The 24,293-nt window shown below is 54.1% G+C and overlaps 1 protein-coding gene across 1 annotated transcript in view; it reads right to left on the reverse strand.

Moving 5' to 3' along the window:
- Nucleotides 1–23,738, reverse strand: part of GFPT2 (glutamine-fructose-6-phosphate transaminase 2) — a 53,532-nt gene extending 29,794 nt beyond the window's left edge. The window contains 6 exon segments of the mRNA XM_031666690.1: nucleotides 382–516; nucleotides 1,195–1,253; nucleotides 6,241–6,366; nucleotides 6,888–6,986; nucleotides 8,860–8,967; nucleotides 23,601–23,738. Coding sequence (XP_031522550.1) covers nucleotides 382–516; nucleotides 1,195–1,253; nucleotides 6,241–6,366; nucleotides 6,888–6,986; nucleotides 8,860–8,967; nucleotides 23,601–23,607 — 534 coding nt within the window. The 5' untranslated portion in view covers nucleotides 23,608–23,738.
- Nucleotides 23,739–24,293: the final 555 nt, after the last annotated feature.

Raw genomic sequence — 24,293 nt, forward strand, 5'->3', positions numbered from 1 at the left:
TCTGCACCCACAACCCCCCCTGCACCCACAACCCTCTCTGCACCCACAACCCTCCCTGCACACCACCACCAAGCTCATGTGGGCATCATAAAAAGCCACGGATTCTAATGCCAGGCACAATTTCAGAAGGGTCACAGCGAAACACGTCACTTTCTATTTGATGTTGACTTCCCAAACCACAGAGCGTCTTCCAGTTCTACGAGAGTGTCACATCCTGAGGTGAGGCGCTGTACATGAGCTGTCCTTTACCCTCAGGACTTTGTGCAAGTTTGTCTAATAAGGGTTTACAAAAAATGAAGGATTCCTTGGCACTTGCTGCTTGAAAAAAAATGTTTTTAATGAAAGAACGAAGGAATGAGTCAGACGGGATTTGTAACTCACCAACTGCTGAATGACTCTCTCGACCAGTGTTGAAAACGTAATGTCTTCAGTTTCTCTGTTGTCGAACACATATTTAATCAGCTTGGCGATGGTCTCTGTATCTGTTTCTGACTCAAACTCGTAGCCTTTGCTTTCCTGGAATATGCGGTCGGCACAGTGTGACAGATTTTGGTCATTGCACAATGCCTGCCTGGCCAGCTCCCTCTCCTCCCTGGCCAGCTCCCTCTCCTCCCTGGTGATCTGCCCTTGGAGTGACTTAAATCGAGAACAAGGAAAACTGGGAAGGGACGAAAAATGTTTGCCAGCATCACACAGCCAAATACTTCTGAGTCACTCCGGGAGGCCCTGAGATCACCCCACCTCAGAAGCTCGCCCTTGCCACTAATCTGGACATTGCAAAATAACAGCAGTCAAAATGATAAAATACGTTGAGTCAAATCCACCCACATCCCAACTAACACCACAAAGCCTTTCAAATTTTAGACATTCACTCTCTAACTTTCTGCCCCAACTCCGCTGGTACGCAAGTCGCTGTGTTATATACGCAGACGGTTTAATAAAACAAAGTTCCTGTTATTTTGATTCTGGGAATCTGCAGTGGCCCTTGAGATAAATGCTAATGCCCTGTTATCTCCTCAAACACGATCTGCAGGGCCTGGCTCAGCCGAGGCAGAGGTTCCTGCTCAACACAGTGACGTGGCTGAGCGTGAGGCTCGGTTCCCACACTGGTTTCCGCAAGGGAATGAGCTGGTTGTAGTTTCTGGGGAGACCAATCCCACCAGATTGAGACATCACCTGGGGGAAGCATCTTACCAGAAATTTCCTCAGATCTTTGTAATTTGTGATGATCCCATTGTGGATGACAACAAATTCTGAAAAAGAAGTTAGGAGACAAATGCTATTGGGAAGGAAGTTCACGTCAGATGTGAAGAGAGATGATTTCAAGGCTTGAGAACTCTCGGCAAACTCCAGGCCTCCAGACTTCTGTTAAGCACACTTTGTTTACAGTGATTAGCACTGATGTCCGCTACAATGGAACTGGAGATTCGCACCAAGGATGTCTAGGGCAGCGGCTGCTACAGAGGGAACCCGAGGAGACACACATCCTTCGTTCAGTGGTTCAGTGACCAGCAGCCACCAGCCTGACCGTGCAGCGCGCCCTCCCCTGTGTGCTACTATTGTATCAAACGGGCTTTGGGGTTCGTGTCCCATGGGGATGATGAACGCTTCATTCCAGAAATGATTCCAGGCAGTCTCAACTGGCTTTAGGCACAAAGAGGTCGCAAAGAACAGTCCAGCCCGTGCTTTATTGGACCCACACTGTGTTGTAAAAATATTTGAGTTTTTAAAATTCTGAGGGTTCACTTTAAAATCCTGGTTTCCTTGGGGGAAAAATCCCAGAAGTTCTGGCATCCCCAGGCTCAGCCACATTCCTGCACGGCAGGATTTGCTGGCTGCAGCTTCTCCCACCTCCCCCAGGCCTGCCGCACTCACGGGTGGTTTCCTGCACAGGTAGCACTCCTGCTGACCCGGGAGGGGCCGGAGAGGGGTGGGCTGCGGTGAGGGATGTCTGCCTCCACCCCACTGCATTTTCTCAATAAAGAGCAGGGGTATGAGTGCCTTGAGGGAAGGGTCCAAGGCCAGCCTGATAATTTTTCTGGGCACGTAGCCCCGTTTTCCTCTCCTCCTAGAGGACATAAAGATTCCCTATTGCCCTTAAGGTTCAATAATTCCACCAGGAGGTGTCTAGATGTTGGATGTGCTTCATAAATATTGACTACTTTTTTTTCAAAGCATCGCTGTGAAGTCTTATTTATTATTATTACTTTTTGAGATGGACTCTCACTCTGTCGCCCAGGCTGGAGTGCAGTGACATGACCTTGGCTCACTGCAACCACAGCCTCCCGGGGTTCAAGCAATTCTCTGGCCTCAGCCTCCCGAGTAGCTGGAATTACAGGTGTCCACCACCACGTCTGGCTAATCTTTGTATTTTGTTAGTAGAGACGGGGTTTCCACATGTTGGCCAGGCTGGTCTCGAACTCCTGACCTCAGGTGATCCACTCACCTCGGCCTCCCAAAGTGCTGGAATTACAGGCTTGAGCCACCGCACCCGGCCTATTGACTATTTTTGATCCCTTCTTTGAATCTCTAACTCAAGTTTTCCTTTATTTCAGGAAAGATTTCTCCCACAGCATTTTAAAAAATCTTTTCCATTATTCTTTTTCTTTATTCTCACCATGATTTCCTCTATTTAAAAAAATCGTATTGTTTGTTTATGTGAGGTCACACTCAAAAATGGGAGGGCTTAAATAAGAAAAGCCCAGTTTCAACAGATGTGCTGACCACAGCTCAGCTCTGTTTTTCATTTATTTAATTTTTACTGCTCTGTGTTCTGATCGCTTCTTGTGCACACCAGTTACCCATATTAACTGGCTCCATATCCATCCCCTTCTCCATTTTGTTTAGTATCTTTGGTGATATTTTTTTTTTTTTTTTTTTTTTTTTTTTTGAGACGGAGTCTCACTCTGTCGCCCAGGCTGCCGGAGTGCGGTGGCGCCATCTCGGCTCACTACAAGCTCCGCCTCCCGGGTTCACGCCATTCTCCTGCCTCAGCCTCCCCAGCAGCTGGGACCACAGGCGCTGCCACCTCGCCCGGCTAATTTTTTGTATTTTTAGTAGAGACGGGGTTTCACTGTGGTAGCCAGGATGGTCTCCATCTCCTGACCTCGTGATCCACCTGCCTCGGCCTCCCAAAGTGCTGGGATTACAGGTGTGAGCCACAGTGCCTGGCCGGTGATATTGTTTCTTTACATTATTCTCTTAATTCTATCACACTTTCTTTCATCTCAGTCTATGATCCTATCATTAATTTGTTTCCTAGAATCCATGTTGTCTTTGCAAAATATTTGTGTCATTTCCTTGTGCAGTGTAGCTGCTTGGTGTTCAGTGTAGCTGCTGGGTGTTCAGTGAAGCTGCTGGGTGTGCAGTGTAGCTGCTGGGTGTGCAGTGTAGCTGCTGGGTATTCGGTGTAGCTGCTGGGTATTCGGTGTAGCTGCTGGGTATTCAGCGTAGCTGCTGGGTGTGCAGCGTAGCTGCTGGGTGTTCGGTGTAGCTGCTGGGTGTGCGGTGTAGCTGCTGGGTATTCGGTGTAGCTGCTGGGTATTCAGCGTAGCTGCTGGGTGTGCGGTGTAGCTGCTGGGTGTGCAGTGTAGCTGCTGGGTATTCAGCGTAGCTGCTGGGTATTCAGCGTAGCTGCTGGGTGTGCAGCGTAGCTGCTGGGTGTTCGGTGTAGCTGCTGGGTGTGCGGTGTAGCTGCTGCGTGTTCGGTGTAGCTGCTGCGTGTGCGGTGTAGCTGCTGGGTGTGCGGTGTAGCTGCTGGGTGTGCAGTGTAGCTGCTGGGTATTCAGTGTAGTTGCTGGGTGTTCAGACTTCCTTAAAAGCATGCTCTTCAGCTATCACTGCTGAATTGTCAAAGAAATTTTATAAATCTTTGCTTATTGCCCTGTTGTTTCCTTTTCAATTACTCATCCTGAGTCAGGGCTGGAGTGTCCAAGTTTGGGTGTGGGTGGGTCTCCTTGGAGCCTCCCTGCTTTGGGGACACAGTGAGAATCACTGTCTGCACCGAAGTGAGGGATTTTCCAATGAGGTTCCTTTTATCACTCAGGAGGGCAGAACACTGTGGCTGAAGTGGCCACATCTCAGGGCACTTGGTCTGGGTGTAGTGTTTTCTCGGCCAGCGTGACCGCTCCAGGGACCAGCTTCTGCGTCTGACCTGGGCTCTGGCCAGATGTACATTCTAGGTCCTCAGCACCATGGGGTCTGCTGTCCTCCTCCTGGATACAGGGTGTGTGCCTCAGTGATGAAACGCCCTCAGGTTCAGGGGGTGAGCCAGAACCAAGGAACAGGCCCCAGCAAAAACCTCACTCCCTCAAGACTCTGACCACGTGGACGCCTGCGTGAGTAGCCCTGGCCCCTGTGATACCGCCAGGCTGCTCTGCTGAGCGGGGTGGACGGGGCTCTCCTTCCGTTCTCTGGGGGACACCTTCCCTTCCAAACTGGGCAGGATGAGCTGCTGACCCTGCAGAGTCCCCTGGGGAGAAGCAGCACCACTGCACTTTCTGCGGATGGTGGGGGTGCCTGCCCATCCCGCCCAGTTACACTGCCTCGGAGAACCACTGATCTGCAGTGGGTAGGGGGCACCAAGCAGGCTGGTGCTACTCTCCTGCTTCCACCAGGATTAACCGCAGAGGGACCCGTCAAGTGTCAAGGCTTAGTGCCTGCTAATAAGCTCCCAGTAACTGCTCTGATGTATTTGGTCCTATCTAACATTAGGCTTGGCACGAACTTACACGATGCCACAGGATGTCTTGGGTTGGGGGGTCCGGCTGACTTCAGAAATCACTCTCTATGCTGCACACCCTCCCTTGGCATGTCCAGGTTGGGGCTTCAGGGGGTTGTAACCAGACCAGGACTCACCTAGAGTGGGGGACCCCCTGGAAGGCCCAGGTTATATCTTAGACTCCGGCCTGCCCTTGGAGGCCTGGGAGGAGACAGGGATTAGATCCTCTCTCCCACTCCACGCCTACTGCATCCCACTGGAGGGGACCCGGCGCCCTGGGACTGACCACAGACCCCTGAGGGCAGCCACCAGGAGGTGCAGACCTACCAGTCTTTCCCCCATGAGAGGGGGCAAGGGTGTCATTTAAAAGAATCACGCGTGGAGAACCATCCTGGGGCCCCAAGCAAGTGACACAGACCTGTGAGCTGGCCTGAGGGGGTGACTGGGCGAACAGGAGAGCCTGAAACCCACCAAGGACAGCAGTTGCAGCGACCTTGGGCCTCTGCCAATCCGTGGTGCTCCAACTCACCATCAGCTCAGTGTTTCCAGATCCTCCAGTTTTTCAAGGGATGCCAGAAGTCTGGACTTTTATGCACAGTGATTCTCAATTTTTAAAAACATGAAGCAGGCCGGGCACGGTGGCTCAAGCCTGTAATCCCAGCACTTTGGGAGGCCAAGACAGGCGGATCACGAGGTCAGGAGATTGAGACCATCCTGGCTGACACGCTGAAACCCCGTCTCTACTAAAAAATACAAAAACCTAGCCGGGCGAGGTGGCGGGCGCCTGTAGTCCCAGCTACTCAGGAGGCTGAGGCAGGAGAATGGTGGGAACCCGGGAGGCGGAGCTTGCAGTGAGCCGAGATCCGGCCACTGTGCTCCAGCCTGGGCAACAGAGCGAGACTCCGTCTCAAAAAAAAAAAAACAAAACATGAATCAAGGTGAGTTGAGGGCTCTCCACCTGGGAAGAGCCCTTGGCTTCCGGCTGCAGCCCCTACTTCTCCAAACCCTAAGCCCCTGGCGCTGAGGTTTCCTGCTGGGGCCCACCGTGCATCAGGCACCCATCAGGACCAGCACAGCCCCTGCCCTTACCCGGACCATTCCGCGGGGAAGAGATGGGTTTAGCTGCATAAGGACAGAACCCATCCTTCCCTGAAGGGCACAGCCTTCTGCAACATTTCCGTCGCTTGGGGAGGAAGAGTGCCCAGACCCCTCAGTTCCTCACGCGGCCTCGTCCCACTCATGGGCTGGGTTCCAAGGAGCCAGCAGCTCTCCTGGTTAAGTGCCACGGTTTTCCTGTGCAATCCTGGGAGGCCAGCACCGCCCTGGACCAGGCTGCCTGCCTCCTGACTGAGGTCCAGGCCACTGGCGGATCTCTGGGAGAGGGGTCATCCGCATTCTCTTGGGAAGACGAAGCAGGCTGAGAAGTCAGAGGTGGGCGTGGAACCTGCTTTGGCGGGCACTGGCCCTGACACAGCTCAGGGTGAGGTGGAACTGTGGGAACGGGAAAGCATGCCACGTACCGTTGCCTTTGTCCGAGCGCTGGGGGTGGCTATTGACAGCACTGGGGACCCCGTGGGTGGCCCAGCGCGTGTGGGCAATGCCGAAGTGTGTCTCAAACTCCACTTTTAAGTCCATGCTGTCTTGTTCTAAATGAAAGGAAAATCAGTTTGCCACACTTGAACCACAAGCCTTGGCCCAGGACTGTGAGGGTGACCTGGTGTCATTACCAAGTCACATCACCCACACCGACGGCACCTCCCCCCCGGCTCCCACCCCGGGAGTCCACGCAGGCCCACAAACTGCCCGTGCTGAGGATTATTTACTACTTGTCTGTAGCTTAGCTCTCTTCTTCACAGAAATAAACTTGCCTTAAAAAGAAAATGATATATCCCTACCATAAACAGAAAAGCAGTATCATTTGCCAGAATTAAAATAACTACTGTATATAACTATTAACACTTAAAAAAATTATCCCTGTGCTGCCACCACCTAAAATAAACCATCCCACACCCTGCGAAGCCCGGTTTTACAGCATGGGCTTAACCCTCCTTCTGTGTATCTGAGCCGGGACAAGGGAAAATCTCCAGTGTCCGACGCTGTTGGAATACAGTCCTAGAAAGCGGCGGGTGCCGCACTGGCTCCTCCTGCTCCGAGGCCCTCCACTTACTGTAGAGCTCTTCATCGAGAGCCTTGACTTTGCCCCTTTTCTTGACCAGTTGAATGTATCTTTCCTTGACGTCATCATTATTCCCATCGATTGCCACACCTGTGATGCAGACATTATTTGTTATACTGGAACTTAAGCTTTTTCTCACACACTTGGCACAGGTGCTCCACAGGGCCAGGGCTGCGTGCCCCGGGCTGTCCGTTTACGGCGGGTTGGAGAGCTGGACGGTTTTCAGGAAATCTACTTTGAAAGAGGCTTAACAGCAAGTGGGGAAGCTCCTGCCTCCTCCTGGGCCACAGCTGCCCCCAGCCCCGCTCCTGCCCAGGGTGAGCCCCTCGGGACGCTTCCCCACTGCAGGCACTACCAGGCCCTCGGCTGAGGGCAATGGGCCCAGGCAGGGCATTCATCCCAAGGGCTCCCCACATTGTGACATTTTCGTTGCATTTCCACTGCGTTAGTCAGTGTTTCTCCGATCGTCTATCGTAAGAGTCAACGGGGATCTAAAATAATCGGGATCCCCCTTTCTCCTTGGGCTGCATAATTAAACAGGGTCAACAGACTAAACATCCACCTCTGTAGTGAGTGGAGGCCTGAACTCTGAGACAGCCACCCGGTGCAGCGCTGTGTAGCCACTTAGAAACCTACTTAGAAAGACTTTAGGATCGGCCGGGCACGGTGGCTCACACCTATAATCCCAGCGCTTTGGGAGGCCAAAGCAGGTGGATCACGAGGTCAAGAGATCAAGACCATCCTGGCCAACATGGTGAAACCCCAATTCTACTAAAAGTACAAAAATTAGCCAGGTGTGGTGGTGGGCACCCATAATCCCAGCTATTTGGGAGGCTGAGGCAGGAGAATCACTTGAACCCGCGAGGTGGAGTTTGCAGTGAGCCAAGATAGCGTCACTGCACTCCAGCCTGGGTGACAGAGCGAGACTCCATCTCAAAAAAAAAAAAAAAAGAATGAAAGAGTTTAGGATCATAGAAATGCTAAGTGAAAAGAGAAGAAAATAAAATTACAAAATTGCATATTTTTTGTAAATATGCAAATATTGACGTACAACACCTCTTCCCCTCTCCACCACAGACCACCCCAACAGACAAGAGCGACCAGAGGGGGGACCCAACGACTGGGGGTCGGGTCCTTGTTTAAGGCAGGCACCTCACTGAGGTAGGCCTGGCAAGCGCAAAGCTGTGCACACTCAGCGTTTACACTTGATGAGCTTGGAGGCCCACATGCCCCCAGGAAACCATCACCGCAGTCTATGCCATCAACCTATCACCTCCGAGCGTCTCCTCCTGCCCTCTTTATGTATTGCTTTGTGTGTGATAAGAGGACTTAGCACACGCTCTACCCTCTTGGCTGGGCTCGCTGGCTCACACCTATGATCTCAGTGCTTTGGGAGGCAGAGGCAGGAGGATCACTTGAGGCTACGCCGGGCAACACAGTGAGACCTCATCTCTACAAAATCAAAAAATTAACCGGGTGTGCGCCTGTAGTCCCAGCTGCTGAGGCGGCTGAGGGTCGCCTGAGCCCAGGAGTCTGAGACTGCAGGGAGCCAATTTCTTGGAACTGTACTCCAGCCTGAGCGATAAAAATAAAAAACTACCCTTTTGGCAAATTTGTGTGTGCACAATACAGTGTTGTTCAGTCCGTCACCGCGCGCCGCAGGGCAGCCGTCCTGGACGTACTCACGCGGCGTGACTGCGGCTTCGTACCCTCGCTGCTTCCTGACGGGGGACTTCTGATGAAGGGAGTTTTCTGGGGTTTTCTACCCTTGTTCCTTCCTTCTATTTGTCTACGGTTTTCTAATTTCTTTAACGGACAAGGGTTATTTTTATATTGAAAAGAGACGTTAAAAAGTAGCAGAAAAACGCCCAGGTTGTACACCCCCCTGCAGAGGACATGGGTGAGCCCAGAGCGGCGGAGCCCCGCCCCCAGCCACGAGGCGGGCGGGCGGCCGCAGACCCACCTGCCGAGTCATAGCCTCTGTACTCCAGCCGCTGCAGGCCCTTGATGAGGGTTTCAAAGATCTCCTTCCTGGTCCGGGGGACTCTGTAGTTCATGTAGGCAAAGATTCCTGTTCCAAGAGAAAAAAACATGGCGCATTCATAAAATACTCAGTTTGTGTTTGGAAGAAGACGCTTGTGGGGATGCACCAAGGTGGCATCACAAAGCGCTCCCAGGGGCTTACGGAGGTGGGTGTGCCCCTCCCCGGCACAGCTGAAGAACGGCGCGCCCCTTCTTCCCCCTGTGACCCCCAGAAAGTCTATGTCACATGTCTCGGGCTGGCAGTTTCACTGCGGAGAACTCATCCTATGCTGTACTTGCAGGAGGCAGCTTTCAGTGTGGCAACGTCCATAAGAGAAAAGGCAGCCATGAAACTCAACCACCTTGGGACATCCAGAAGTCCCACCTCCACGCACTCCCCGGTTTGCCGCGCACACACCTAGGAGTGCCGCAGGAAGTGACAGCAGCCCCTGGGGCAGATGGGACGGGCGCCGGGGACTTTGCTTCCAAGGTCCCCTTCTCCATAAGGCTGGAGCTTGGCCTTAAATAAGCACTACGTGAGCCTGGGAGCGGTGGCTCACGCCTGTCATCCCAGCACTTTGGGAGGCCGAGATGAGTGGATCACCTGAGGTCAGGAGTTCGAGACCAGCCTGGCCAACATGGTGAAACCCCATCTCTACTAAAAATGCAAAAATTAGCCAGGCGTGGTGGTGTGTGCCTCTAATCCCAGCTACTCGGGAGGCTGAGGCAGGAAAATTGCTTGAACCAGGGAGCTGGAGGTTGCAGTGAGCCGAGATCGTGCCACAGCACTCCAGTCTGGCAACAGAGCTAGACTCTGTCTCAAAATTTAAAAAGCACTACTTTTACGACAGCAAGAACAAAACCATCTCATGCCCCTTGGCCCCTGCAGAATCCTTATGTTCAAGGTAGGCCTGAGTCAAGAAGATTTTGTTCCACTTGACTTTCTGTATTCGTATTTCAAGATAGTATTTTTCCAGATAGAAAGTTAGCCGTTGTGGTGTTGGTTCCGCCTTCCAGATTCCTGCACTCCTCATTTGTGATGACAGATCCCTGATCTCCTCTCTCCTGCCCTGTGCATACCCCATCCCCATCCTGTCATCGCTCTGTCCTTTCATCCTCTCACCCACCACTTAGGAAAACCTGCCCACCTCAAAGCTCAGCTCCAGCCCCCGCCCTGGGCGGGTGTGCTCCTGGCTCTGGCCACCTCAGTGCTCTCACATCATGGGATACCCATAGTCCCCACCGAGGGCACAGGCTGGTGCTTCTATCTTTGTGTTCCTCACTGTGTGTTGGCACCCAGTCCTGTTCACATGTGGAGTAGAATATGTGATGAGTGTGTATCCACATCCACAGAGGGAGGCAACAGTGCAGGTCATAGAAACGTCACTGGGTTTCAGGCATATTCACAGTAACTGTCCTAGTCGGCTTGGGCTGCTGTAACAAAATACCACAGACGGCCTGGGTTATAAGCCACAGACATCTATTCTCACAGTTCTGGAGGCTGAGAAGTCCAAGATCAAGGTGCCGGCAGACTCAGTGTCTGGTGAGGGCCCATTCCTCACAGTGACTTCTCATTCCAACCTCATATGGTGGAAGGGGCGGGGGTCTCTCTGGAGGTTTTATTTTTTTGAGATGGAGTCTCGCTCTGTGGCCCAAGCTGGAGTGCAGTGATGCGATGTCGGCTCACTGCAAGCTCCGCCTCCTGGCTTCACACCATTCTCCTGCCTCAGCCTCCCGAGTAGCTGGGACTACAGGCGCCTGCCACTACGCCCAGCTAATATTTTTTGTATTTTTAGTAGAGACGGGGTTTCATGGTGTTAGCCAGGATGGTCTTGATCTCCTGACCTTGTGATCCACCCTCCTTGGTCTCCCAAAGTGCTGGGATGACAGGCGTGAGCCCCCGCGCCCGGCCCTGCAGTTTTTAATTAAGGGCACTCCTCCCATTTGTGAGGCCCCTGTCCCCATGACCCATTCACCTCCCCAAGGCCCCACCTAGTGACATCGCCATGCAGGTGAGGATTTCAGCAGACAATGACGGGGGAACACAAACTCTCAGACCACAAAGGCAACTCGCCTTACCGAGAACGCCCTGTGGGCCGGGCACTGGGCCACCAGGTCCCAAACAGCCTCTGAGGCTAGTCCATGGCCCTCCTCTTAACTTCTGGACCAGAGCCACAGGGGAGCCTGTGACTCGTCCAGAGCCAGAGTGGAACCAAGAATCCCCAACTCAGGACTTAAACATTCCTACCCACTGGCCAGTGCCCTGGGATGGAGGCCACGAGGGTTACAAGAAGGTTTATTTTCCCAACTATGTTTTGCTGGGATGAGAGAAAGATCTGATCAGGATTCAAATGTTTCCAGAGGTGAACCTCAGAGAGGACAACCTGCCCACAGATAACGGAGAGTTGACCGTGATTATGCACGACACCACCTGGAACATCTCTGGTCGTTGAAAGATCAGATTCATGTCAATACGCTACATCTGAATAAATGATTAAACCTCAATGAAATCAATGTTATATTCCTGAACTGTGAGCGAGGTCCCATCATATAAACTTCATTAATCTACAAACAGTCAAAAATAGGCAATAAAATTAAATAGTACTATAAATTATACTTAACATGCTTCCTGAAAGCTACTGTATACAGAATATGTTTGCACACATGTACTAAGGTAGGGGATTTATACATAAAAATATGTACACTGTGCTTTCTGAGCAGTTATAGGCGTTTTCTTTTAAAATCTGCCAAGGGCAATTTTCTCGGTAGGCTATTTCTGTCCTCCTTGCCGTCTTTAGGTCAGGTGAGAGGAGCTGAATGTAAGGGCTGTGTGTGCAGTTCAGGCCCTTCTCCGGCAGGGCCGAAGTGCCCCCAGCGAGGGCTGCACAGGGCTGCTGCTGCTATTTATGGTTCCAGAGGCTCACACGACAGCCCCCAAACCTCTGGGCATGGGAGGTACTTTTGTCACCTTAGTTTTTAAAAAGATAGTTATTTTTTGATATGGTTTCACTGTCTCCCCACCCAAATCTCATCTTGAATTGCAGCTCCTACAATTCCCCCATGCTAGGAGGTAACTGAATCAGGGGGGCGGATCTTTCCCATGCTGTTCTCGTGAGAGTGAGTAAGTCTCACGAGATCCGATGGTTTTATGAAAGGGAGCTTCCCTGCACAAACTCTCTTCTCTTGTCTGCCGCCACGTGAGAGGTGCCTTTCACCTTCGTCATGACTGTGAGGCCTCCCCAGCCATGTGGAACTGTGAGTCCATTAAACATTTTTCTTTTGTAAATTGCCCAGTCTTGGGCATGTCTTTAACAGCAGCATGAAAATGGAGTAATACATCTTTGAATGTCAATTAAAATTTTTTTTTTTTTGACACGGAGTCTCGCTCTGTCACCCAGGCTGGAGTGCAGTGGCCGGATCTCAGCTCACTGCAAGCTCCGCCTCCCGGGTTTACGCCATTCTCCTGCCTCAGCCTCCCGAGTAGCTGGGACTACAGGCGCCTGCCACCTCGCCCGGCTAAGTTTTTGTATTTTTAGTAGAGACGGGGTTTCACTGTGTTAGCCAGGATGGTCTCGATCTCCTGACCTCGTGATCCGCCCGTCTCGGCCTCCCAAAGTGCTGGGATTACAGGCTTGAGCCACCGCACCCGGCCCAATTAAAAATTTTTAACAGCTTTCTTGAGATATAAGTCATGTACCATAGCATACTCCCATCTAAAGCATGCAGTTCAGTGGTTTAGTATATTCAGAGTTGTGCAATTATCACTATTCATGTTTAAGTGAAATCTTTTTTCCTTTCTGAGACAGGGTCTCGCTCTGTTGCCTAGGCTGGAGTGCAGTGGTGTGATCTCAGCTCACTGCAACCTCGAACTCCCAGGCCCAAGCTATCCCCACAGCCTTGGCCTCACAAAGTGCTGGGATTACAGGCATAAGCCACAGTGCCCAGCCTTGGTGAAATTTTCGTAACATTAATTCTTCTAAAAACAACCAGAGGCCAGCACAGTGGCTCACGCCTGTAATCCTAGCACTTTGGGAGGCCAAGCCGGGCAGATCACGAGGTCAGGAGTTCGAGACCAGCCTGGCCAACATGATGAAACCCTGTCTGAACTAAAAAAATTAAAAAATTAGCTGGGTGTGGTGGTGCACACCTGTAATCCCAGCTACTCAGGAGGCTGAGGCAGGAGAATCTCTTGAACTCGGGAGGCAGTGGTTGCAGTGAGCTGAGATTGCGCCACTGCACTCCAGCCTGGGTGACAGAGAGAGACTCCATCTCAAAAACAAAAACCAAAAAAGAAAGAAAGAAAGAAAGAAACAAACAAACAACCAGAAAATTCCCTGTGGGGACATGGTCCAATTCTGGTCAATGTAAAGACCACAGTTAAGCGAGGGAGGGAACAACTCAATAAAATCTTTGTTGAAGTCTTTTACACTAAACTTTCCTGGCATCCTGGGCTGGGAACGTTCTAGAATTATACCTGTACCCCCCTAAGGGAAGCAGACATCACAGATGACACAAAGGTTCAGAAATGTACCCACTGCCAACTCTGAAAAGGTTTTGCATCTGAGTGATATTCCCTAGTGCTTCATGAGTCAGCTCTGCATCTCCCCCCTGCAGCTCCCCTGCCTCCCAGCCAGGCTTCACTCCTGCACGCACGTCAGGCGAGAACGTTTGGCAGGCTCCGCAAGGCGCCTCTGACTTTCGGACCCATGACAGCCTCCTGGACAGCAGCAGGGGTGTAAGGGGTCCTTGTCCTCAGGACCACCAGCTGGGTCCGTACCCAGGCACAGCATGGCAGTTCACTGCAGTGAGAAAACTTGCCAAGGAGTGGCTTTCACCATCTTTGCGCAAGAACGCATAAATCTCATTTTCCCCACAAGCCCTCTTGCATAGTGACATCTCTTCAGTTATTTCTTTCATGAAGGAAGCTCTGTTTCTTTCCTTTTGCAGCTCATCCTCTTGGCTGGATCCTCCCTGCACTCTACTGCACTCAAGTGAATAAAACAGCATTCACATTGTGCTCTGATTTTTAAAAAATAAAACACAAAATAAAATGAAGCTCCTTTCCCAGGAATTTCTCCTGCTGTTTACATCAGAATTCCCTTTTGGAATTCCTTCCATCCATAAATAAGAGCTACGATGAGAATCCATTTTTTAAAACCTATGAGGTTGGTAAAGATCAAACAGTTTGACAGTGAGAGTTTAAATCCGCATACTCTCTTTGGAAGGCAATTTGGCAATCTCTCAAAATTAAAAAAGTACACATCTGTGGACCAGAGCCGTTGGGCTTCTAGGAAGGTATCCAGCGGACGTCTTCACGGAGATGTGTGTGCACACATGTGAGGATGGCTGCTCAGGGCTCTTGTGGTTGTCAAAGACTAGCGACAGCCTGACGTCTGGCAGGGGCCGGGCAAGAGACAGTGCAGCCACACAGCAGGGCCTTTTGGAGGCAGCTCTCAACAGAGCAAGGGAAAGCTGGCATTCTCTTGGAAGGCAATGTACATCTCCAAGATGTGTCAAGGGGAAAAGAAGCTTGCAGAACATGAGTAAATTATGCAAGGGTTGGGGGAGGAGCATGGAGCATTTCTAGAAGGGCACCACGCCCAGAAGGCCGTCCGTGGTAGCCTCTGAGGTCACTGGACATCGAGCAGAAACTTCCTTTCCACTGCGCGAGTCCTCTTTAGACGGTTAAGACGTTTCACCTCTTTAGACGGTTAAGACGTTTCACCGTGTGCCAGTATAATACGTGACATGTGCCCCTACGTGAATGAGGTGGTGGAGAGAACATCATCATTATCTAGATGCCAGATAATGTCTAAATAGGCCAAGACTTCATTCCATCCACCGGCAGATGTCCTAGCCAAGGCCTAAGGGTTGACATGGACCAGCTGTTTGGACAGTGGTGTACACGACACAGACCTGCCTGGTTCACCCTGATTTCCTGTGGCACAGGCATTCCGGTGAGGGGGACCCGAGAGCTTCTGGGGACAGGAGGAGTGATCACGCAGCACCTGGGACCCTGGCCAGGCCGGGCCTCTGTCTGGTTCTGCTTTCCACCAGTGCTCTAACCCTCCTGGCATGTCCGAAGCACCAGGACCACAACGGCCCTTCCCTCTGCAGGGGACGCCAGCCCTGACCTGGCCAGGCCCTCTTGCCCATCGACCTCTCCAGCGGGGCCGGGCTCACCTGACTTAGCTGGTCCCCAGTTCCACTCCCCTGAAGAACAACAGCCATACGAGGGCTATAAGAAGGGGCGACCTGAGCACATGCCCCAGCCTTAAAAACACCAGCCCAGGGCCACCCGCCTGGGTTGGCTTCCTCCCTACCACTGCCATTCACCAGCCAAGGCACAGCCAGAAGCACAGAGGCCATGGCCAGTGCTGGAACCCACCTCGAACCCCAGCTCCACCCCTTGATTTTGGTGCAGCCTCCAGCAAGTTACTGAACGTTCGGACCTCAGTTTCCCTGTCAGTGAAACAAGGGTGATGGCTACAATAGTGCCTGCCACAGGGCAAGGAGCTTGAGAAGTTATCCCTTGAGAGATTATCATTCAATAAAACCAAGGGGGAAATAGTACCATTTACTGTCATTTCATCTTGGCCTTCTGCCTGGGGAAATAATGGTTACACCAAATGTGTTACTTGGCTGTGGCTTGATAAAGATTTAATTCATCTGTAAATAGTTCTCAGGCCCACGAGGCCGCATTGCTGTACTGGGTGCTGCAAGCTACCGGGATGGACCCATCAGGGGGCCTCACTGAGGGCTCCAGAGAAGGACAGGGATGCACAGGGACCTCCCAAGCCCACAGAGGAGGTGGGAAAGGGCTTCCCGCTGGGGTGGGAGTAGACAGCTCTTTGCAAAGCTGGCTCTTGCTAGCTCTTTGCAAAGGTGGCTCTGACCCATTCTGCAGGTTTTAGCAGACAGGTTCCCTATGCGAGCCTTTCCCGCCGCCTTTTCCAGCCACATAGCCCTGGTTTTTCGACGCAGCACTTGCTTCCTTGTGTTTTTCTTCGGCTCCCTGCTGGATTGTAACCTTCTGGAGGATGGGACCACATCTGTCTCATCCATTGCTGAGTCCTGAGCACCTGGCCCGGGGCCTGGCACATCTTAGGTGCTCAATAAATCCATGTTGAGTGAACGAATAAATGAACAGGTGGAGGAATGCCAGAGAAGGTAGCCTTTGCGCTGGGCCTGAGACAGCCACCCTCCGCCAAGCACAAGCAGCTCTGCTCGCTGGGACCCACAGCAAGGACAAGAGGGACACAAAGGCAGGAGGTCCCTGAGTGCCAGCCCCTTACCATGGGAGCACGGCGCCACCAGAGCTCTCAGTTAACCCCAAGACATTCAAACACAGAGGCTTACGTCCCCCCGCACAACACCCCCGGCCCCATGCACCGTGAGGATCCCAGAACCGGCATGAGGACAGCCTTCTAATCAAACGAGCCAGGACCTAGGGAAGGCCCCCAGCACCCTGCTGCGTGGCCTGCAGGGTAGACCACCATCTACAGGGGCTCCCCACATGCCAACCCTTCCCAAACCTCACCTTCTCTAATCCTCATGACATCGTGTGCCAAGAAACTGTGGTTCCCAGGGATAGAGATGGCATCTCAGGCTCCACCTCCAAAGACTTGAGTAGTTCACAGCCAGGTCTGCCTGACTGCAAGCCTGGGCTCACCACTTCTACCCCCACCCCCCCACAATCAGCTCAGAAACCTACCCCAAGGAGAGAGACATAGCTCACACAGAGGGTCCCTGGCTTCGGGGGAGATGCCCGCCTAGCACCAGATGGGTCCAGGACAGGTGCAGCCCCCTGAGAGCCAAACCCCACCACAGGACAGTCCAGCTTCCAACTCCACCTTTTTCTTCCTATTCGGCCCCCTCCCCACGAGGGTCTCGGTGACCAGGGCAAGGCACGTTCCAGCTACGTCCCTCTCTCGTCCTCTCTGCCCCGGGGGACCACCGCCTGAAGTCAAGCCCTCCTGCTGTCTGGCCTGAGCCTGCCTTGCTTCCCATGCCACCCTGCAGTGTCCGCCCTCTGGGTCCCACTCCCGCAGGGTGCCCTCAGCCCAGTGCGTGCGCCCCTCGAGTCCCCAGGCCTATGCACATGTGATGCCTCCTCCAACCCCCTACCCCAAATGAAGATCTTTCCCTCCTCTGAACCCCTTTTCCATCTTTCCGCCCCCTTTCCAAGGCCTCTGTCGCTTCCTGCCTTGATCTACTGCTCTTTCCAGGCCTCCACTCCCAGGGCTGCCCTGGAGGCATCACCGGCAGGCGACAGGATTTTAAGTGAGCTGAGAACGGGACAGCAAATGACACCAAACTTCTTTGGGGGAAAGTCCTCCCCTTTCTGTTACTCTTCTTAGCTTGGAAATCTCCTCGCAGAACTGAGAGGGAACAGACATCAGGCCTAGCAAACCTGGGAGCAGTCATTTCTCACACTGAACTGACAGGGGATGGACTCAGCCAGGTGGCGGATGCTGAGCGCCCAGAGGGGCTGGGCAGGGAGGGGCCTTCGGGTTCCCAGGAGCCTGCAGAAGGTTGGGATTGAGAGGCCAGGAGAGCTGAAGGCAGGAGGGCCTGAAAATCAGGCTTCATGGAAAGTCCGAGATACAGGAGCCTGGAGTTCTTTTTAAATAAAGGGAGCACTTTGCAACCTCTGCAAAGATGGCCCTGGGCCAAGCATCCTTCCCACCGGCAGGAGAGCCCAGGTGGCTTGGAGAAAGGCCCGGTCTGGGGGCGGAGGCTGCCCTGGCCCCACCACCCAGCTTGGTCATGTCCCCTGCGGTCACCCACCCAGAGCTTCCAGACAGTCTTTCAGGGCCCTATCCTCAAAACTGATAGACAAAATGAACCGGGAAAGGTCCCAAAGGGAGAGGGATGGAGATAAAACTCAAGGGGATTCCAGAAGGACTTGTCATGAGCCCTCCGAGAGGAGACTGTAGACCCTTTGGCCCAGCTCACTGCTATGACCTGGGGCTTCCAGCACTTCCTCTGTACAAGGCCCGAGAGATCACACAGGAAGTCAGGAGCAAAGACACCACGAAGGAGCACACGGGCAGGGGCCTCTGAAGCTCAGGGTTCAACCCCCAAGTGACAGATAACGACAATGACCAGTGCAGGGAGGTGACATTCCCTGGACACCCAGCCAGAAGGTCAGCCGCACCAGGGCACTGAATTCCTGGGATTTTCTTTACACCCCCCGGAGTGCTGAGGGCGGGGGAAGGGGGGGCTCGTGGGGGGGGGGGGGGGGGGGGGGTGGTGGTGGAGGGAGGAAGGGTTTGCGGCCTGGCGGGGTGGGAAAGACTCCACTTCGCAGCAGCCAGGTTGGGCCCATGTTCTGATTCTGGTGATGCTGTTTTGAAAAATCTCTCCAACTTTCCAAGCACAGGCTTCCCAACGAAAGCCCAGCCCTCACTGCAAGTGAGGAGACCGTTCCAGGGAGAGGCCCAGCCAGTGCCCCACACAGGAGAGGCTGGCTCTGGGGAGCTATGTCACCACCCACCCAGGCCGGGACTCTCCCCTCAGAGAGTCTGTCTTTCTCCCTCCATCTGGTGCTTCTCAGAACTGAAGGGACTGACCTTTACAGTCCATGAGCCTCCTAGAGATTAGATAATATCCCAGGTCCCAAACTGCATTACTTCCTGTCTCCACAGAAGAGTACGGCCAAGTTGAACGTGTGCCTCAATGAGTCTCATGAAATTCCCGAGCGTGTGCACGTGTGTGCCTAGGCCTGCCTGTGTGTGTTGGGGGAAGAGGGACAGGTCCACTCTCCTGGGTGAGGCCCACAGGTGTGGGGAGTCCCCTGGGCCTTGGGCTAGGGCTGCTGAGAAGCTGTGGCCTCTCTGACCATCCAGCCCTCATTCTCATACACTAGGAAAAGTCACTTGGTGAGGTGGGGATGCCAATTCCTGCCACCTCCTCGCAGAAACAAGATCAAAGCTGGAGGTGCTGTGCATGCATGTGATCCCACGCCAGGCTCTTTCAGAAAGGCAGAGGAACCTGCGGGCCTGGCGGGGGCCCTGAGCAGACCCAGCACCTGGCTCAGGGTGAAAAGGGGACTTGGCTCCCCTGGAGACAGCCCTAGCCTGCCCCAGGCCTCTTCCAGACCCCAGGGGTTAAAGTAACCTCACCATTGGAATCCATGAGATAACAGACTCCACTTCCTGCGGTCACCCGGACAGGACATTTCTTTTTTTTTTTTCTTTTTTTGAGACAGAGTCTTGCTCTGTCACCAGGCTGGAGTGCAGTGGTGCGATCTCGGCTCACTGCAACCTCTGCCTCCCGGGTTCAAGCAATTCTCCTGCCTCAGCCTCCCAAGTAGCCGGGACTACAGATGTGCGCCACCACACCTGGCTAATTTTTTGTATTTTAGTAGACATGGGGTTGGTCAGGATGGTCTCGATCTCCTGACCTCATGATCCGCCCGCCTTGGCCTCTGGAAGTGCTGGGATTACATGCATGAGTCCCTGTGTGCAGCCATTTCTATTTTTTAATAGAAAAGTTGCTAGTGTCCCTTTCATTCTTACAGTTTCACCAAAAACAAAGGGGGAAGTGACATATACTCTAAAATTTAATTAAAAGAAAAAAAAAATTAAGAAAAGAAGGGGACAGGTACAGTGGCTCATGCCTGTAATCCCAGCACTTTGGTAGGCCAAAGTGGGAGGATGGCTTGAGCCCAGGAGTTCAAGGATGCAGTGAGCTATGACTGCCCCACCGCATCCCAGCCTGGGTAACAGAGTGAGACTCTGCCTCTAAAAATAAAAATAAAATACCTAAATAGTTCAGTTGTTTTATTGTGGAATTCATTTTAAAAATTTTCTCTCAAACGTATAATCTCAAATTAATCTCTCTTAATAAACTAATTTTGCTAGATACAAAAATAATCTCTCAATTGAAAAGCACTGTTTACTGACGCTACACCATAAAGATATAAAAAGAAGGTTTTTCTGAACTTGGGAAACTCCTGAGGAGACAGTGGACGGCTGCAGCCAGCACAGAGCCTGGAGCAACACAGCCACAAGCCAAGGAATGTGGCAGCCCCAGGAGCTGGGAGAGGCCGGCGACGGATTCTCCCTGGAGCCTCTGGAGGAGGCACAGCCCTGGAGGTACCTTGATCTGGCCCAGTAGAACCGATTCTGGACCTGTGGCCTCCAGTACTGTGAGAGAATACGCAGCCCTGGAGGTACCTTGATCTGGCCCGGTAAAACCGATTCTGGACCTGTGGCCTCCAGTACTGTGAGAGAATACATTTCTGTTGTTTCAAATCAGCAAGTCTGCGGTCATGTGTTACAGCAGCCCGTGGAGACCACCGCACCAACCAGGACAAAAGATGGTGACGTCAAGGCAAGGGCTTCACCCTCTGGCAGGAACTAAAGATTCTTCAACTCTTCACAGTGATTGTGGTTTTTTTCTTTTTTCTCCCTCACGGATTACTCAGTGCAGTATGGGACGCACAGGGACGGTTTACAAATTCGCGGATGGGAAGCACAAATCCTTCCTGCCAAATCCCCAGGCATCCCTGGTCCCTGCTGCCATGCCCTGGCTCATGCTGTGCCCCAGTCCGGCGTGCCCGCCACCCCCTCCTCTCTGCAGGGCTTGTGCTTGTGTCTGGGCCCTTGTGGCACTGCCCCAGGTCCCTCCCCTTCTTCCTAGGAAAGTCAGCTCCTGCCTCTGTTGTGCAGAGTCCCATCGGTGAGTGAAGCAGCTGGGAAGGACTGGGAGAACAGAGGAGTTTGCGTCCATCACCCAAGGGGTCACCCAGGCCCTATCTGGAAATAAGGACTCAGGGTTGCTCATCTTCAGATTTTATCAAGAGAAGCCAAAACTCCCACCTACGTATGTGAAATCCCCCAGTTTTGTACGTTGGTAACTAACATAGGAAAAGGTTAAAACCCCGTGACCCAAACAAAAAGATGTCTGCCTTCCCGGTTCGGCCAGTACTCTACCAGGCTGTAGCCCTTGCTCAAGGTCCTCCCTCCACAGCAGCACTGCCCCGATCGGCATCCCGTCCCTACTGGTGACCAGTCTCTGGACTGGCCCTGTGGCTCACCTGCCCCTTCTTTGAGGGGAGGACCACACCCATGAGATCTTCGAGTCCCCCAAGGCCTGGAAAACACAGGGCATTTCCACTAGTGGCTGAATGAAAAAGGAAGGAAAGGAGACAGAGAGGGAGGAAATATTGTAAATTTTCTGGCGCAGAAAGTCAGCAAAATGCCAGCAACTTTCAGAGTGTCATTTCAGCTAAATTCTCAGTGCACTGAACGTTTTTGAGAATCATCTGCTGTTTGCGGAGGATCAACTACTGCCGAGTCCTGGTTTCCCGTGAAAGAAGCAGCAGGATAAAGGACAGCAAGACATAATCTCAGCGGTGTCATCGCCAAGTGATAAGGAAGGGCCGTAGGTCTCCGCCCCTGTGGGAACGGCCCAAAGGATCTGAGACCCGAGGACTGCTCAGACGCCAGGTGCGCACAGACTTGGCAGGGCCTCAGCCTCCCCAGCGTAAAGTGAAGAGCTTATCTGGTTCTTTCTAGGAGCATCTTCACGATTCTTGCAGTATCCTTGTACTAACAGCATAATCACTACTTTTTTTTTTCTGTAGAAATTGATTAAATTTTCAAAAATTTAAATGAATTCATGCCAAAACAAAACAACCATAAAAGGAAAATCAGTATCACTTGTCATACATACTCAGACCATCATTCCCCCAAAACAGACCAATGTATTCAATTCTAGCCAGCTGCTACTGCCTGCTCTGAGCCAGGAATGGCTTCCCCTGTGCAAAGGATACTTAGCAAGTGTCAGAGATGTTAAGGACACATTAGCACCAAGTTGAAACTTTCTCCTGATGTTCTTGAAAAGGAAATAAGTTTCTCATGCAGGGATTCCACGACTTCCTGCTGAGCTGTGCCCTCCCCACTTCCCCCACCCTGCCCCCAGGCCCAGATCAGCAAATCTGGGAATTCTGAGAAGGCACCTAACCCAGCACACACTCTTTGATTCTGGCTCCGAGTGGGCATCTCCATGGACCGCAGCCACTCCTGAGCCCTGGGTGTCCTTTGGGGACCTCAAGCTCCTTCTCACATACAACCACAAGTCAGTACCAGAAGATCTGAGGATACAGGTGGTCACACCCCAAGCTCAACCTTTCCCTAGGAGACAACGTGTGTGCGACCCTTTAAGAAGCAGAACAAACACGCTTGTGATGTTGTGAGCTGGAGGAGGTAGAGCCCCCCCAAAGCTCACAGAGACTTGGGAAAAAGCCAGATGCCAGTAGAAAGGAGGATGACAGGCAGGGGTGGCAGTGGGGGCAGAGGAGCATTCAAAAAGGAAGGGGAAGGAGAGCCTCTGGTGCCGGGGGGCAGACCCTCCTGGTTCAAGGGTCTCCTGCACAAGTCTGGTTCCAAGGCCACCAGCTTTGGTCAAGGGTCTTGAATGCCACACTGGGAGGTTTGGAACCCCCAGGGCTTGGACATCTGGCAAAACTGCCACCTTTGCCTCATCTCTGTCCCCAGAAACACCCAAAGGTGGCTCTACACATGGCGAATGGCGTCTGGGAGTACGAGATTTTAGCCGAGGGCTCAGGAATTTCAACGGATGCCCGTTCAGCCAGGGTGAGGCTGCAACCCGAAGCAGGCTGCCCGCTCCGCCGTAGGTCGTTCCCTTCTGCTGAGCGGCGGCCTCCCAAACAAGGCCTGCACAGACCTCGGCCAGGCTCACCGCGGGCGCACCCCACCCCGGCCCTCAGCAAAGGCAGAGAGAGGCCTTTCATGGCTTCAGAAGTTCCTGCAGGTCCCCCAGCCACAGGCGGCTGGAATGGGTAACTGAATCCTACTCAAGGAAAAAAAAAAAAGCACAGTGACCTTTTGTCCCAGCAGAAGTTCCCGGCTCTCTCCCGGCCAGCGGAGGCGGCCCAGCCAGGAGAGTAAAGAATTGCAGATGTGCGCTCCGTTCCGGGCCGCGGCCGCCCTCCCCACGGTCCCGCAGCCACGCAGGACAGCGCCCGACCGCCGCGGGAATCGGACGCCCGGCCCCGCTCCCCGCCCCGGACTCCGTCTAGTAGCTTCGGGCCGAGGCTCCGGCAGCGGCTGCCTCTTCCCCGCGCAAAGAGGGGGCAACACGGCACCAACCCTTCCAGGCACCAGAGGTTCCTTTGGGGTCGCGAGGAGGACGCGCAGGCCCTGCTGAGCGCGCTGACGCCGCGGGGGCGACCCGGCGGGCTGGGGGGACGGCGGGGCGGGGTCGCCTGTCCTCCCCTCGGTGGGCGCGGCGGGCTGACCGGGATGGGCGCCCCGCACCCGGGATGCGCCGGCTGCCCGTGGCCGCCTCTGTGGGCGACTGGAGGAGTGGAGGCCAGCGGCCTCGGTGGGCACGGGGTGGGGACCCCTCCGTTACGGGGTCCAGGCCGGACCCGACCACGTCCCTCCCCTCCGTGGGCAGCGGGCCTCGGTCCCCTCACTATGTCCGAGACCGGGAGTCGGGTTGGGCATCCCCCGCCCACACCTCCGAGACAGCCACTCGGGAACGCGGCTGAGGGGCAGCAGGCCCGGCCGACCACAGCCCCTCGGTGCGGCCCGGGCAGCTCGGCGCCCCCAGCCAGGTCCTCGGCGGCTGCTCGCGGGCGGAGGCTGCGGCGCCGGGACCCGCGGGCGGCGCGGAGGAGGCGGGTCGGGCGGGCGCGGCACTCACCGCACATCGTGGCTGCTTCTCGGGTTCCTCCGCGGCTCCGGGGCGCTGCCTGTTCGGACGCTGGGGCGAGTCCGTGGGCTCCGTGCGCTCCGCGGGCTCCAGCTCCCGCCGCGCGGCCGCCAGCGCTTATAACCCGGAGCCCTCCGAGGGGGGCGGGGACGGGGGCGGGGAATGGGCGGGGACGGGGCGGGGCCTCCCCGCCTGCCTGCTCCCATTGGCCCCCGGTTGTCGTGACAACGGCGGGACCCGGCCCCCAGGAGCCAGGGAGGGGCGGAGGGGCGGCTCCCGGGCGCGGGTCCGGCCTGTAAGGCGAGGGCGCCGGGCGCAGGTCCCGGAGGGGGCTTAGGGCCACCGGCCGCCGGAGTTCGGACCCCGACTCAGCCACGGATAGGCGTGGAAGCCGGGCAGGCCGGATCGCGCTGTGCCTCCGCGTTCCCGTCTGTGAAACGGGCTACCGGGGAGCTGCCTCGCGGGGGTGCTGAGAAGTCAGACGGTCTGTGTACGGCGCAGAGCGGGGGGTCCGGCACCGCTCGCCAGCCCCGGAAACCCGCGTGAGCCGCTGGCCCCGCCGCGCTCCCATGTGGGTGACGGGCTTGCTTCAGAGCTCCGCGAAACGCTGGGCCTGGGCCTCACCCTGCACGGAGAGAACTCCCGGGCTGGGCGGAGAGGTGGGAAACGGAGGCTCCCGGAGGC

This window comes from Papio anubis, chromosome 5 (assembly GCF_008728515.1).
Source record: "Papio anubis isolate 15944 chromosome 5, Panubis1.0, whole genome shotgun sequence".
In the NCBI taxonomy this organism is placed as follows: domain Eukaryota; kingdom Metazoa; phylum Chordata; class Mammalia; order Primates; family Cercopithecidae; genus Papio; species Papio anubis.